General features: G+C 37.8%; 1 protein-coding gene across 1 annotated transcript in view; it reads right to left on the reverse strand.

Annotated features, from left to right (window-relative positions):
• The window catches only part of LOC124777768 (diacylglycerol kinase eta), a 583,415-nt gene that overhangs the window by 257,824 nt on the left and 312,641 nt on the right, over positions 1-12,950 (reverse strand). The window contains exons 9-10 of the mRNA XM_047253274.1: positions 12,011-12,156; positions 9,425-9,583 (exon numbers count right to left, since the gene is read on the reverse strand). Of these exons, the coding sequence (XP_047109230.1) occupies positions 9,425-9,583; positions 12,011-12,156 (305 nt within the window). The remainder of the gene's footprint in view (positions 1-9,424; positions 9,584-12,010; positions 12,157-12,950) is intronic.

A 12,950-nucleotide genomic window follows, 5' to 3' on the forward strand; every position in this document is an offset into this window, starting at 1 on the left:
TTATACTAGAACTGACATGTGACTACATTTTCACACAATTTTTGTGCATAGATCCTGAGAAATCAGAACCCAGAACAACCAACTCTGGCCGTAATAACAGCCTTGATACACCAGGGCATTGAGTCAAACAGAGCTTGGATGGCGTGTTCAGGTACAGCTGCTCATGAAGCACGATACCACATTTCATCAAGAGTAGTGCGAGCCAGCTGCTCGGCCACCATTGACCAGACATTTTCAATTGGTGAGATATCTGGAGAATGTGCTGCAGTTGAACATTTTCTGTATGCAGAAAGATCCATGAAGGACCTGTAACATGCGGTCATGCATTATCCTGCTGAAATGTAGGGTTTCACAGGGACTAAATGAAGGGTAGAGCCACAGGCTGTAACACATCTGAAATGTAAAGTTCGCTGTTTAAAGTGCCATCAATGCGAACAAGAGGTGACCGAGACATGTAACCAATAGCACTCCATACCATCACGCGGGGTGATATGATAGTATGGCGATGACGAATACACGCTTCCAATGTGCGTTCACCATGATGCCGCCAAACACGGATGCGACCACCATGATGCTGTAAACAGAAAAAATGACGTTTTGCCATTCGTCCTCCCCGGTTCGTCGTTGAGTACACCATCGCAGGCACTCCTGACTGTGATGCAGTGTCAAGGGTAACCGCAACCATGGTCTCCCAGCTGATAGTCCATGCTGCTGCAAACGTCGTCAAACTGTTTGTGCAGATGGTTGTTGTCTTGCAAACGTCCCCATCTATTCACTCCGGGATCGAGACGTGGCTGCACAATCTGTTACAGCCATGCAGATAAGATGCCTGTCATCTCCTCTGCTAGTGATATGAGGCCATTGGGATCCAGCACGGCGTTCCGTATTACCCTTCTGAACCCACCGATTCCATATTCTGCTAACAGTCATTGGATCTCGACCAACGCAAGCAGCATTGTCGCAATACGATAAACCACAATCACTATAGGCTATAATACGACCTTTATCAAAGTCGGAAACGTGATGGTATGCACTTCTCCTCCTTACACGAGGCATCACAACAACGTTTCACCAGGCAACACCAGCCAACTGCTGTTTGTGTATGAGAAATCGGTTGGAAACTTTCCTCATGTCAGCATGTTGTAGGTGTCACCACTGGCGCCAACCTTGTGTGAATGCTCTGAAAAGCTAAGCATTTGCATATCACAGCATCTTCTTGATGTCGGTTAAATTTTGCGTCTGTAGCACGTCATCTTCGTGGTGTAGCAATTTTAATGGCCAGCAGTGTACTTTCCCATGCAGTAGTGCTCAAACCATCAGAAAAGTGTCTTTGAATTAAAGTTTGTTCTTGTGCATAAACACAGCAACTTATTCTGAGAAAAGAGTGTCTTAAGAAACTTTTGTTTAACACCTGCAGAGTGGTTCCCCACTACTCATCCAAAAATAACAAAAATTCCTGCAGAATGCAAACATTCATCCTTCATGCTGTTGTCAAAAACAAGCACAAGCAGCAACTCACTTTGAAAAATATTAAAATGGTATTTTTATATAGTTAATAAGGAATAACTGAGTAAAAATTTGGGAAAATAAAAGTGCTGTAGAGAACGTTAATTCACATCATAACTGTAATGCAGGCAGCATAGCTCCTTTAGTAATGTACATGTATCCCTCTCTCAAAACATCATCAACTGGAAATGTTATACTTTGATGTTACAACATACAGTCTGTGATTATGACATGCAATTAATGTATACGTATTAACAGTATTATCTTTTGACAACAGTTATATAAAATAACCAAAATCGATCAAGAGCAAAATAAATGTTTTAAGTGCAACTGCCAAAGTTTGTCATATTTAATGCACTGCATGATAGCATCACTCTCATGAAGGCAAACTTGCATAGTTTCTTGTATGTTATAATGTGCATCAGTTAATTCCTTGTGTTAACATATATCAAAAGATTGTGCTCCAATTTCCTGAATTTTTAACTCAACGGTTCGAATTAAAAGATGGGCCAGTGACAAAATACATATGTGATTTGATTTGTTACAAATGTGCGGTGCATAAGCCCATCTTAGGAAATGAAACATTTATAAAATTAATACTTTTACAGTAGGAAAGCATTTTGTATTTAAAAAAGCTGGGATAAATGATGTTGTTCATGGTGATGTCACAGTGCCCGAAAATGCTTCTAAATCCTTACATTTGTCCTCTAGCCATTCCTGTTTAGCTACTATGCACTTCCTGTCAGTCTCATTTTTTAGATGTTTGTATTCCCTTTTGCCTGCTTCATTTACTACAGTTTTATATTTTCTCCTTTCATCAATTAAGTTCAATATCTCTTGTGTTTCCCATGGATTTCTACTAGGCCTTGTCTTTTTATCTATTTGATCCTCTTGTAACAAAACAGGCTGTACTGGGTCATGTGGAGTACCCAATACAGCAGGTTTCGTAGTATGCGATACATATTGAAACAGATGTAGGTAGTGTATAAGGACAATCAGTGAATGAGGTCACTTACTGCAACAGTGTGAAATAGTTGTAACAAAAAAGTTAAACTGTGCCACAGACTAATTAATGTATGTTCTTAATCAGGTAAAGTAACGTACAGTTAGGATAAGTCATTACCATTTTGATATGAATTTCGGGACATTTTGAAGAGAAAGAACAAGTTCTGGAATCAGTGTTAATAATGAATAAATGTTAGTAACCTTTTATATTCAGTTTTGTAATTATAATTCAATTAGTAAAATTCATTGTTTACCATAACGCAAATTAACTGTGTAAACCATTAATTTTCGAAAAGCTTAACATTTATGTATCTTTGCAAGTCAGGACAACATATTCTTATGGAAATCACCAACTAAAAATCTGTAATTAAGCTCATAATTATTGTTTCTGGAACATAATAGAGAAATTCAGTGCAGTGTCCACAAATTATGAAAACTAGAGAAGTTTCATTTAAACTGGAGACATAACCTGATTCAGAAAGACAATTTGTATCATAAATAATGTTAGAAGAATGAGTCATTAACCTTCTATAGCATGATTTAAAGATTTCAGGTTGTACATAATTATTCCACATTTTAGCCTTCAAATGTTATAAAAAGTCATTTTGAACATTTGAATTGTAATTTTGTTGTTGTAGAAATATTACCAGCTCAAAATTGTTTCCAGAATGAGATTTTCACTCTGCAGCGGAGGTGCACTGATATGAAACTTCCTGGCAGATTAAAACTGAGTGCCCAACCGAGACTCGAACTCGGGACCTTTGCCTTTCGCGGGCAAGTGCTCTACCATCTGAGCTACTGAAGCAGGTAGGAGATGAGATACTGGCAGAAGTGAAGCTGTGAGGACCGGGCGTGAGTTGTGCTTCGGTAGCTCAGATGGTAGAGCACTTGCCCGCGAAAGGCAAAGGTCCCGAGTTCGAGTCTCAGTCGGGCACACAGTTTTAATCTGCCAGGAAGTTTCAAAACTGTTTCATAAAATCGCACAATTAATTAAATTCCAAAAAGATATTCGCGAATGTTCTGGATTGAATAATAAGAACTTAATTGTTAACTGTATGTATGTTTTAAAATTGCATGTATAAAAGATAATTAATTTCAGAAATATGCATTATCATTGTACACATTTTAATTTCTACTAAGACTCCGTATTGTCATTTTTTGCTGGCTTAGCTTATTGCAATTGTAACATCAAACATGAACTAACATAATAATGTCAAAGAACGTAATTGTTAAAATATGTATAAATATACATTGTCAAAAAAGCTAGAAAGAGAGTGGTTGGAGGACTAGCTGGTGTGTTGTGGTGTCTGTAAAGTTGTGACAAATAAACAACTGTTGCTAACAGATTAATTGTGTTGTGACCCAAGACTTTCTGCAGCAAATTTATCACCTCCAAAAATGTAAAACATGTTGTGCTTCTGGATCTGGTTATGATTTAAATGGTTTGATGAGCTGGGATGGTTATGTTAGACTCTTCTGCCTTCACTATTTCATCTCTCAGAGCTACCCATTCTTCTTCTACTGTATTCCTTTCCCCTGCTCTTGCCAATCATTCTCCAATGCTACCTCTGAAACTCTCAACAACCGATGGTTCTTTCAGTGTATCCACAACCCATCTACTTAATTTCCTACCTTTTAGCAATTTCTTCAGTTTTGATCTACAGTTCATAACCAATAAATTGTGGTCAGAGTCCACATTTGCCCCTGAAAATACCTAACAATTTAAAATCTGGTTCTGAAATATTTGTCTTATCATTATATAATCACTCTGAAACCTTCTAGTGTCTCCATGTCTCTTCCATGTATACAAACTTCTTTCACAATTCTTAAACCAAGTGTTTGTCATGATTAACTTATGTGTGTGTGGTTTGAGGTTTTTGGGCGCTAAACAGCATGGTCATCAGCTCCCAAATTAACTTATGCTCTTTGTAAAATTCTGCCTGGTGGCTGCCTCTTTCATTCCTTTTCCCCAGTCCATACTCACCTATTGTTTTTCCTTCTCTTCCTTTTTCTACTACCGAATCCCAGCCCCACATGTCTAATAAGTTTTCTTCTCGCTTAACTATCTAAATAATATCGTTTATCTCATCACACGTTTCTTCAATCCCTTCATCATTTGTGGAGCTAGCTGGCATATAAACTTGTACTACTGTGGTGGGTGAGAGCTTTGTGTCTATCTAGGCTACAATATCGCATTCACTATGCTGTTAATAGCTTACCCGCACTCCTATTTTCTTATTGATTGTTAAAACTAAAATCGCATTACTCCTACTGGATTTTGTATTTATAACCCTATATTCACCTGTCCCATTTCTCCTCCCATCTAATTTCACAAATTCCCACTATATCTAACTTTAACCTATCCATTTCCCTTTTAAATTTTCTAACCTACCATCATTTAACCATACAGTAGAGCTGCATGCCCTCGGGAAAAATTACAGCTGTAGTTTCTCCTTGCTTTCAGCTGTTCACAGTAGCAGCACAGCAAGGCTATTTTGGTTAATGTTACATGGACAGATCAGTCAATCATCCAGACTGTTGTCCCTGTAACTACTAAAATGGCAGCTGCCCCTCTTCAGGAACCACATGTTTGTCTGGCCTCTCAACAGATACCCTTCCATTGTTGTTGCACCTATTGTACGGCTATCTGTACCGCTTAGGCATGCAAATCTCCCCACCAATAGCAAGGTCCATGGTTCATGAGGGGGCATTGCTTCACACATACTGAATATTTTGTAAATGTTGTCAAAATTCAGTCACACTCGGTATGGTCACCAATTGCAAGTCACATAGTGCCATCAACTGTTTTGTCACCTATCAGGCAGCTTCTGTCATGCACCATTTGTCTACAGTGATTAAAAAGTGGTGTTTTGAAGAGTAATTTTCTCAACCAAGTACCTCTCAAAACAAAGTGGAAGTGAACATATTAAGTGTATGATACAACAATGGCTGTATATCATTAACTGTATTGAGAAAGGTGAGGACAGAAATAAGATTGTGGAAGAATGTATAGTTGGTTCTTCAACAGTCTATGATGTTAAAAAATAAATAAAGATCAACTTCAAAAGTTTGCCTGATAGATAGTTGCAATAAAAGACAATGAACCATGAAAAACTTTGAAAAAGCCTGAACTACATAAGATGATTAAAATTTTGTACAAGTGGTTCTGCACCAAAAGGTCTGAAGGAAAACCTGTAACTTGACCTATGAATACGGAAAAAGGTAAGCAGTTCTGTGACAAATTGGGGTTATCGGAAACTGAATATATATTTTCTTTCTTACTGACTTACTTAATTCCTTTTACTCCAATGTGGAGCATTGGGCACAATGTATTTTCTTACAGATGGCTATACCGATTGCAAACTCATCATAGAATTTGGGGTGTTACAACTGGCAGATTTAAAAAAAAAAACTTGGTTTGCCTGAGCAGAGAAGTGGTGTACTGTTGCTAGATAACTGTGTCTGAATTGATCTCAGGTAATATTTTCACCACTTACCTTCTGACAAATCTTTTTCCTTCTGTTGTTTTATACAGTATCACACAATTTTATCAATTTAACAGAAGCGGAGAATGTACAATACACAAAGGCCAGTCGCCCGTTGTTTACATTGTGTCAAATACACTGTACACTGCTATTTTTAGATGACACTGCAATTTACCATTTTTGGTATCCTGCACTGACAAGATACTGAAGGTATGGGATTAGAGGGTTTCTAATGTACATCTAAATGGATTTACAAGAGAAACGTGGTGAATTAGTGATTGTTAGTTTAAGTAAGTGACTGAACACTGACGAACAGACAACATGAAATTTTATCTTGCACGCTCTCTCTGCAAAATTGATGGTTTGCATGTTTTTGGGATTACAGCTGAGCTGTTATTTTCACTTTATACAATATTTCAACATTTCCCCTAGTTATCTCCATCATGTGTCATATGCAGATCAGACATTGTTGCTCACTGTTTGGATTACAACCAAACTGAGAATAATACATATTATTTCCCACCATAAAAGTTGTCTCCAAGCACTTTTATTTAATAAAACAGTCACAGAAATTCGAATCCACAGGGGATGTACACTGTCAGACAAACAAAGCCTCACAGAAGAATTCAGACAAGTGACAAAAATTTTAAAAAAGAAAAAGTATGTAGAACATCAGATTGAGCATTCCCTACTATGTACATTGTCACCACTTGCAGAAGGAAGCAACACCAATGAAAAGCCACCAGAATTCCGTATTTTCCATACACGGGCACAATCTTTGGGAAAATACGAGAAAATACTTAAAAAATACGACTTCAAATGTCTGTCCACCCATCCAATATCTATTCTGTTGTTTAGAAGATAATGTAGGACTTCAAAAAGTGGATTACATACGACAGCAGATGTGATATGCACATCATTTTCCTTTTTTAAACTTTTTTACACTTGGAATAGCTTCTCTGTTGGATCTGAATTTCTGCAGACTAACTGTTTAAAAGTATAGGGAAATAATACAGCAGGGCATAGTGTATACTGTTCACAGTTCAGCTGGAGTCCAAACAGCAAGCAACAAAATCTGCACTCAACACTTGATGACGACAACAAGTGAAGGTGTCGAAGTATTAAGTCAACAGAAAATGACAGCTCAATTGCAAACCCAAAAATTTGCAATCTGGCATTAGATTTATTTAAAAAATTAAATTTCATTCCTTGTATATCAGTGTGACATCAGCACAGAACACAAATGGGAACAAAACTATGTAGACTACAGCAATGAATCATCAGTGCTGTCCAAACATGCTCTAATCTTGTGATGTTCAATGCTTTCTGGCATATTAACTGAATATGTTGTTCTCAGGTGTACTGCTGAAACTGATTGTGCAAATGTAATGAAATTTCTTCAAGGCACTCCTCTCGACCTCATCTTATAAAATGCAGATTCTCGCAGAGGAATGAAAAGTCTTCTTTTTTGGAAATTAGTAAATATAGGGAGAAAAGTGTCTGAATAGGTTAACTATGACATTTTATAATGAATTTAGAAATCCTTCACAGTCTCTCCAGTAATTTCAACTCATTATGGTAGTCACACAAATGAGTTACATTCAACTTTTTTGGATGCTTTTAACATTTTATATTTACAGGTTTATTAGTCCCTCATACATCTCTAGTCTACTTTGTACAGATAGGAGAGATGTGGGATAAAGCTGACACATTTATTTAAACTGATGAGGCATCTCATCTGTGTAAAGGGATTTTAGCCATTCTTTTCAAAGCAACATGAAATAATGTCAAGGACTTTTAAAATATAATGTCTCATAACATTAGAACCTGGAACTTCATATAATTTAAAGAATACAATATTAATAACACAAACATATTTCTTTTATTCATTCACACATTGTGTTCCATAAATCTCATCATGAAGGAAAAACTCCAGGAATATGAAAACAGTCAAGTGTACATAACATACAGATGTAGACACTGCAGGCTATTTCTGTAAATTATACTAATAGTAAATTTTAACTCGAGTTAATCTATGCATATTGATAACTATGAGAAATAGTTCTAAAGTAATTTACATCTATTTATGTACTGTATGTAACAATAAAAAAACAGCTACTTTGAAAATAGTGACAGTTTCTTCTTTTCTGCAGTTCAGCTACTGTTTTTATCTAATACTTCAAACAAAACATTTTCCCCACCCTCAGTGACTCAGTTTTATATTCACAAGTGCTTGTGTTTATTACCACTCTTTTTGAAGTCTATACGTACAGGGTGCCCCACGATGAATAGTCAATATTCAGGAATACGACAGGAATGATCATTTGAAGCAAAAAACGTCATATGGATATATACCCTGTTCTGAATGGTTTCTGAAATAGATTATTCAGCACTTTGTCAACTTTACACAGTTACAACTGTTAGTAAACATTACCACATGTGTTTTACAAAGTATCAATTTAAAAATATGTATTTTTAACACATTCACACATGCATTTGTGGGACATTGATAAATGCAGAAAGTCACTATGTGGTGGCAGTGAGACTATTCTGCATCGTTTCAACAATGTGTTGCAGTTTCTGCACAGGATGCTGAACTACACTTGCAGAAGAAATAGGGGAACATGGAAGAACACCTGTTTCATGCAATGTGAGAAAACTTTGGTAAACACTCTATGATCAGAAATTCTATGTGTCACTATTCTTCGACACCAACAGGTGCACTACCGTTGCAGAGGCTGTAAACATACATCGTATATACATATTCTTCTTTAGTGTAGAAGTGTGGCATTTTAGTTAGCACATGTACAAACACGGTTAACCGATGCTCCCTTCTGATATACTTTCAATCCCTTGCACTGCTTCACCCACTAAACACCATGGACAACTGCATGTATAACGGGCTATTTTAGTGGCAGAAGGACATTATGAGCAAAGAGGTTGAAAGCAATGAGGTGGCTTGCATTAGAATAAAACTTTAAAGTGGCTGGGTGGGCAATAAACATGTGTGTGCATCAACAGACCAAAAACTAATGTGCATTAAATGTGATCTATTTCAGAAACCATTCAAAAAAGGGCATTGTCCATAGGGTGCTTTTTGCTTCAAACGAGCGTTCCTGCCAAATCCCTGAATATTAACTCTTCCTCCTGGGATATTTTGTATAGTATTTCCCTCGTGTTTATTATTTGGTTGTACCTATATTCTAGTATCCATTATAAACCTTTATAATTACAGTATTATGAGTCAGTAATCGATTTAACATACTGTACATGAAGTCACTTGAAGTTTCTGCACAGAGACAAAATTAAAAGCTTCTTTTTTTACTTACTTATATTCTTTCAACAAATTTCAATATGATTCTCTTCTGATACTGAAAAGAACATATTGCTGACAGAATTTAAAGAAAATATATTGAGTTCTGACTCACTTTGCAGATGAGATAACTTCCGAATGTTCGTCTGACTGGAGAATTTTTGTCAGATGATTTACTACTGAATCCTCATAGGCAGCCATAGAGAATGCTGGATCAGTCTGGGACAGTTTTCGTGCAATAGTTATACTCCTTTCAAAAGTCATGATGCTCCACCTATGCAAAGAGACAGTTTTAATATTTTCACATGAAACTGCTTAAGTAAATTTTTTCTATACAAGAAATGTGGCTGATAGTCTACAGCACTTTTTTCTGAGTTGGCCTCCAATGATTAGTTTTTGTCAAATGGCAAACTGAATACAGGTGTTCAAAAAACAGTTTAGAAAATAGTATGCTTTTCACACTGTAGCAATAGTTTGAAATTGGGCCTTTCTGTATGAGCATGATAATTATTTTGATCACAAAGTAAAATCCAGAAGATTTGATGGCCTTGCCTTCTCAAAGATCCAATTAGAATTTAATCTAACATCTCTGGGATGAATTAAGCATTGGCTGCATGCTGGATAAATTTGCCCCCCAAACAATCAGAAACAATTATTTACCACATATGACACAATTATTTACCACGTATGACACAATTATTTACCACATATGAAACAAGTAAATAATTCCACCTAAGCTGTATACTGTAGCATCACGCAATGGCTCCAACTATTCACCATACTTCAAAAAGAACAAATTAATTCTGCCTTCAGTGTATCAGAGATTCATAAAAAAACTTCCTCGAGATTAAACATAGTAATAGTATCAAAAGGCTGTCCCCTATACAGGCCACACAATGATCCAAACAGCTGATAGGGGTGCCAAGGTCAGTAGACAGGATGTATCACAGTCCATAGTGGCTGCTTGATGCATCAAACTGAGTGATGCACTCAAACGCAAAATTTCTATACAGTGCGTATCACAATTAGTATAGCAAAAAACAGCTATGGATAAAAGTTCATGAGGGAAAAGTGGGGTGGAAAGTGCCAAATGAAAGTTGGTTGTGTGGAAAAATGTTCTCGGACCGGTCCTCTCTAAATATTATCGGTTACATGACTGTTACCTTTGGAAAGAATAACACTGGCTTTGCAGAGACTTTTAGCCACAGACTGTACATTTATTTTTAGTCTATACACTAATTCTCCACCATATTTTCTGACATTATTTTAATTAATTACTTAAAAACAATGTTTACTTTAAGGGAAGAAAAATGATGCACCTCAAAGGAGTTGTACAGCTATGCGAATCAGCCAGAAAATGATATTTAAACAGGTATCAACAAAAAATGTAAACTTGTAAACTTTGGCAGCCGATGGACAAATGTGTGATGCTGTAGTGCAATTTCACTGTGCAGCTGCCAAGGATAGTAAACATGGGACATGTCAATACGAGAGCATAAAGTCTTCATGAATTTCATTCCATGTACTCAGTTGGACAGTAAATATGCGCCCCCCCCCCCCCCCCCCCCCCCCCCCCCCACACACACACACATGAACAATATACCAGATACCAGCATTTGAGAGAGGATATGTACTTGGGCTCAAAGAAGTAAATAGGAGTAACTGTCAAATAGCACAACATTTGAATATGAGTAATGTCACTGTTTCATTACGTTGGCAAGAAGGGCAAATCATAGTGTCAAAAAGAAAGTTGTCGACCTAGAGGGATGATGGAACATGAGGACCAAGCAAACATCAAAGAGGCACTCTGAGTCCCCCAATTCATCATTATGATTGATCCGACACGCAAGTGGTGCTTCAGTGACCCTAAAGACCATTAATAGGTAGCTCACAGAAAGGGGTCTGAGCTCACAGCACTGCCTGCACCAGCTACCATTGACCTCTGTACACCAACAAGCCTGGTTGTTTGCAGTGGTACTGGGCACAATTGAAGACATGCCTGAAGAAGCCCATACAGCAGTGGGATATCAATGTGACAATCACTCGCAATACAGCCCAACGACCAAGAGTGATGGTCTGGGTAGCATTTCCTTTCATAGTAGAACCCCTTTGGTTGCCATCTGTAACACCCTTAGTACACAGCAGTATGTCGTCGATATTCGGTGCCCCATTTTGTTGTCCTTCAAGGCAAGCCATCCTGGGCTAACAATTCAACAAGCTAATGTTCATCCACACACAGTGAGAGATTCTACTGATTATCTTCAAGCATGCCAAACCCTACCTTAGCCAGCAAAGTTGCCGGATTTCTCCCAACTGTGAATGTTTGGAGCATTACGGGGGTGGGGGGCACCTCCAGCCAGCTCAGGATTTTGATGATCTATTGTACCATTTGGGCAGGAATTGGCACGATATCTCTCAGCACAATCTCCAACAACTCTATTAATCACTGCCAGGCTGCATAACTACTTGCAAAATGGCCACAAGTGGACCAACACATTATTGACTTGCTCAATTTGTGAAGCACTTTCTCTTGAATAAATCATGCAATTTTTTTGAAATTGTAGTCATCATATCTCCTGATTTCCACCCCATTCAGATAATTCCTTCAAGGTGCATTGTTTTTTTTTCTCTTTTTTTTTTCTTAGTGTGTATTTACTATGAACCTGTTTACAAAGAATTAGCACTGCTAACGCATATCTACCTGTCAAGCATTTTTGTGCTGGCCTTCTCATATCGCTCCAGAAGTTGAGGCAGATTGCTGTCATCATCACAAGAGCTGCCCCATCCCAGCACTCTGGCAAGATCATTGCCAGTGCCCAGTGGCAATACTCCTACCTGGCATTGCTTCTGTAAAACATATATGTAGTGACCAATTACAATCTTTACAAATATTTCTCATATCTTTACAAATATTTCAGTAACTTACAAATATATCACATTTTCTAGGGAAACATACTGTAGACAGTAAGTTTCAGATGAAAATACACTGATCAGCCAGAACATTATGGTCACCTTCCCAATAGTTTGTATTTCCACCTTTGGCATAGACAACAGAGGTGATGCATCATGGCATGGAACCCTAAAATTCACATACTCCTATTCCTGTGACATGGTGCAGTATCTTGTGGAAAAATGCCACTGGCATTGGGAAACACGATAATCATGAAGGGATATATGTGGTAAGCAGCCTGTGTACAATACTCCTTGGCCAGCACAGGGCCTTCCAGGGGCTCCACTGGACCCATGGATACCCACATGAATGTTCCCCAGAGCATAATGGAGCTGCCACCAGCTTGTCTCCGTCCAGCAGTACAGGTGTCGAGGAGCTGTTCTCCTGGAAGACGACTGATTTGCGCCTTCCTGTCAGCATGATGAAAAAGGTATTGGAATTCATTTGGCCATGCAATGCTATGCCACTGCGCCAATATCCAGTGCTGATGGCCACATGTCCATTTCGGTCATAGTTCATCTACATCTACATCTACATGATTACTCTGCAATTCACATTTAAGTGCTTGGCAGAGGGTTTATCGAACCACAATCATACTATCTCTCTACCATTCCACTCCCGAACAGCGCATGGGAAAAATGAACACCTAAACCTTTATGTTTGAGCTCTGATTTCTCTTATTTTATTTTGA

The sequence above is a fragment of the Schistocerca piceifrons genome, chromosome 2 (genome assembly GCF_021461385.2).
Source record: "Schistocerca piceifrons isolate TAMUIC-IGC-003096 chromosome 2, iqSchPice1.1, whole genome shotgun sequence".
In the NCBI taxonomy this organism is placed as follows: Eukaryota; Metazoa; Arthropoda; class Insecta; order Orthoptera; family Acrididae; genus Schistocerca; species Schistocerca piceifrons.